Genomic DNA, 3,202 nt, shown 5'->3' with positions numbered 1-3,202 from the left:
GCTTTGCCGAAACGCTTGCTTTTGCATGATTCACGTTGCTTCTTCGGGGACACCAACGCTGTCCCCAAAAGACAAAGCTTCAAAGCTATTCCTAGTATCTTGAGGAGCTGGACATCATCATCATAGGGGGCACTTGCATGTTTTTCGTTTGCACCCTGCATATACATTGCTTCACTCCATGTCCATGATTCTTCCTTTCTATACTAGCTAGAGAGAGCAAGCTTTATTCTGTTAGTTATCGGTTCAAAAGTGGTTTAAGTTCAGGGAATCACATGCACCTGCCCGCCCCAATTGGAGAGCGGCATTATTTGTAGGTAAACATAGCATAGTTGGTTGAAACAATTTTGCTCTCTCAGATTTGCTACCTTCCAGTTACATGAAGGACAACAACAGCAACAGCAACACGCAAGTCAGTCAGCTTTGGCAAGCATTAGGAGTAGATTCTAAAAAAATGTTGAGTTTGACGGCAAACAATCCAGTTCACTAATGGAAGGGGGAAGGACTAGGAGTAGATTCTTCTTCTCCTTTCGTTAGATTAGAGTTGCTGCTTGCATCAGCTGTCGTCGCAGGTCTGCATGCTGGCGACCGTTCATCATGGTATGTTACGATCGGTGTTGGGTGAGACGTGACGTGGCGCGATGTGTAGCAGTTCTGCCCGAGTCCTCTCTTGTCTGTACGGTGTGTTAGATAGGAGGGTACGGATGTTATGTGTGGGCCGTGTGGGGTACCTTCCCGTGTGGGACGGCGGTGCTTGGATGCCGTGTCAGCGCACACGGTTTTGCCCTTGCGGTGGGATTGGGGGGTGGCGAATGGCTCACTCAACCCACCGACCCGGGGGCAGGAGCTCGGCTGCTTCTCGTGGCCCCTTGCAGCGCACATGCATGCACCGACTCCTTGGCGCGGGAGCAAGGACACTGGGATACGACAGCCACCGTATCAGGCATTCAGGCCACACCTTCTGCAGCCCGCACCGTGTTTGATGAAGGCCTCGTCCCTCGGGATATGTTTTTTTTGGTTCTCGTGTAATTTGATTCAGGTGTCACTTGTCTTTATTAAAATCAGATACAGCTAGGATGATTTATTCAATCTTATGTCATGTTGAAGGCAGTGATCGATCTCAATTGGAGTTGACAAAACTGGCAGCAATATTTTTATCCTGATGACTGTGGCAGCAGTGGTGGTAATCATACCATTCCTACTAATCTGCCGAGATTATTCCTTGCAGTGTAAGGCTTTGCTGCCAGCGAGGCCGAATCCCGTTCCCGCGGCAGCCTCCTCCTCCATGGCTCCAGCTGGTGATCGGAGCGCCGCTGCCCGGAACCCCACAAAATAAACTGCTTTCGTTGCCCCCACGGCCCCACCCATCACCCAACCACCTCACCTGCTTTATATATACCCCGGCGCCAGCTACCCATGTCACACGACACGGCATCGCGCCACCACCACCCTGTCGCCGCAACAGGCCAGGCAGCAGCAGCAGAAGCACCACCACCACCACAACCGGCAGCGGCACACGACCGGCAGCAGTGAGTGCCGGTTCTGCGAGATGACGCGGCAGCACCACCCGCAGTGCGCGCGGCGGCTGCCGAAGCGCATCATCCTGGTGCGGCACGGCGAGAGCCAGGGGAACCTGGACATGTCGGCCTACACCACCACGCCCGACTACCGCATCCCGCTCACGGCGCTGGGCGCGGAGCAGGCGCGCGCCGCGGGCCGGCGCATCCACGACGTGGTGGCGGCGGCGGGAGGCAACTGGAAGGTCTACTTCTACGTGTCCCCCTACGCGCGCACCCGCGCCACGCTGCGCGAGATCGGCCGTGCCTTCCCGCGGGACCGCGTCATCGGCGCCCGCGAGGAGTGCCGCGTCCGCGAGCAGGACTTCGGCAACTTCCAGGTCGAGGAGCGCATGCGCGCCGTCAAGGAGACTCGCCAGCGCTTCGGCCGCTTCTTCTTCCGGTTCCCCGAGGGCGAGTCCGCCGCCGACGTCTTCGACCGCGTCGCCAGTATGATGATCCGATCCGATCCATCGTCTCCTGCTCTTCTCCTCCACCATTGACACATCAATCAAACCCATGGATTTGCATTGCATTGCATTGCAGGCTTCCTGGAGTCGCTGTGGCGGGACATCGACATGGGGAGGCTGGACCAGGACCCCAGCTGCGAGACCAACCTGGTGATCGTCTCCCACGGCCTCACCTCGCGGGTGTTCCTCATGAAGTGGTTCAAGTGGACGGTGGCGCAGTTCGAGCGCCTCAACAACTTCGACAACTGCGAGTTCAGGGTCATGCAGCTGGGCCCCGGCGGCGAGTACTCCCTCCTCGTGCACCACACCAAGGAGGAGCTCCAGCAGTGGGGCATGTCGCCCGAGATGATCGCCGACCAGCAGTGGCGCGCCTCCGCCAACCGCCGCAGCTGGGCCGAGGAGTGCTCCTCCTTCATTGACACCTTCTTCGAGGAGCCCAACGACTCGTCGGAGACCTCCTCCTCGGACGACGACGAACCAGAGGACAAGGAGAATGGCAAGACCAAGCTGCTGGAGTAACTATAACTATTCATCCATCCACTCACTCGCCTCTTTCTTTCTTTCTTTCTCTCTCTGCCCCTTCGAAATTCTTTCCATTGGATTGGATGGCGATTTCTGCTACTAGTAGATGTTATACCATGGGGGGAAGAACAGAGCAGCGACGGTGCATTTAGCCATTGCTGATCTCTTTCTTCCTCAACAGTCGAGAGTCTGTAACATGTTCATAATAGCTATTAGCTAGAATGATTTGGGGGCAAATTCAGAAAATGCTAAAAAGACATACTGCCACTGTATCTGAAGGTGCTAGCTCTAACTTGATTCTGTATGTTCCTAGCTGGAAAACTGACAAAACTCACAATGGTTGGCTGTCTTTGATTAACTAATAAAATAAAGATGGCTCCTTTACCTACTGCTTTCTTTATTTAAGCAAGGTCCTTTCACACAGCACAGGTACGTTGGCATTCTAACAACAATTCAAGTTCCTTTCTGAAAAGCGAGCGTACCGGATACTACATATCTCTGCATCTTGTTTGCTACCAACATCCATTTTTCCGGCAAAATTGTTTGGCTATTACTGTCAACGAACAGTACTAGCGGTGCCGTTTTTCACATGCTGGTCATCAGGGGGGTTTTTTGAATGGGAGCCGTAAAATTTCTTTCAAAACTTTTCGACCACTG

General features: G+C 54.2%; 1 protein-coding gene across 1 annotated transcript; it reads left to right on the top strand.

The window, feature by feature from the left end:
• The first annotated feature begins 1,417 nt into the window (after positions 1 to 1,417).
• LOC136517933 (phosphoglycerate mutase-like protein AT74) lies at positions 1,418 to 2,939 on the top strand. Its single transcript, XM_066511589.1, has 2 exons — positions 1,418 to 2,003; positions 2,100 to 2,939. The coding sequence occupies exons 1-2, from the start codon at positions 1,547 to 1,549 to the stop codon at positions 2,540 to 2,542; spliced, it is 900 nt and encodes a 299-aa protein (XP_066367686.1). The 5' UTR covers positions 1,418 to 1,546; the 3' UTR covers positions 2,543 to 2,939.
• The last annotated feature ends 263 nt before the right edge of the window (positions 2,940 to 3,202 follow it).

This window comes from Miscanthus floridulus, chromosome 17, assembly GCF_019320115.1.
Source record: "Miscanthus floridulus cultivar M001 chromosome 17, ASM1932011v1, whole genome shotgun sequence".
Lineage (NCBI taxonomy): Eukaryota > Viridiplantae > Streptophyta > Magnoliopsida > Poales > Poaceae > Miscanthus > Miscanthus floridulus.
This window is presented reverse-complemented; position numbering and strand designations above follow the sequence as displayed.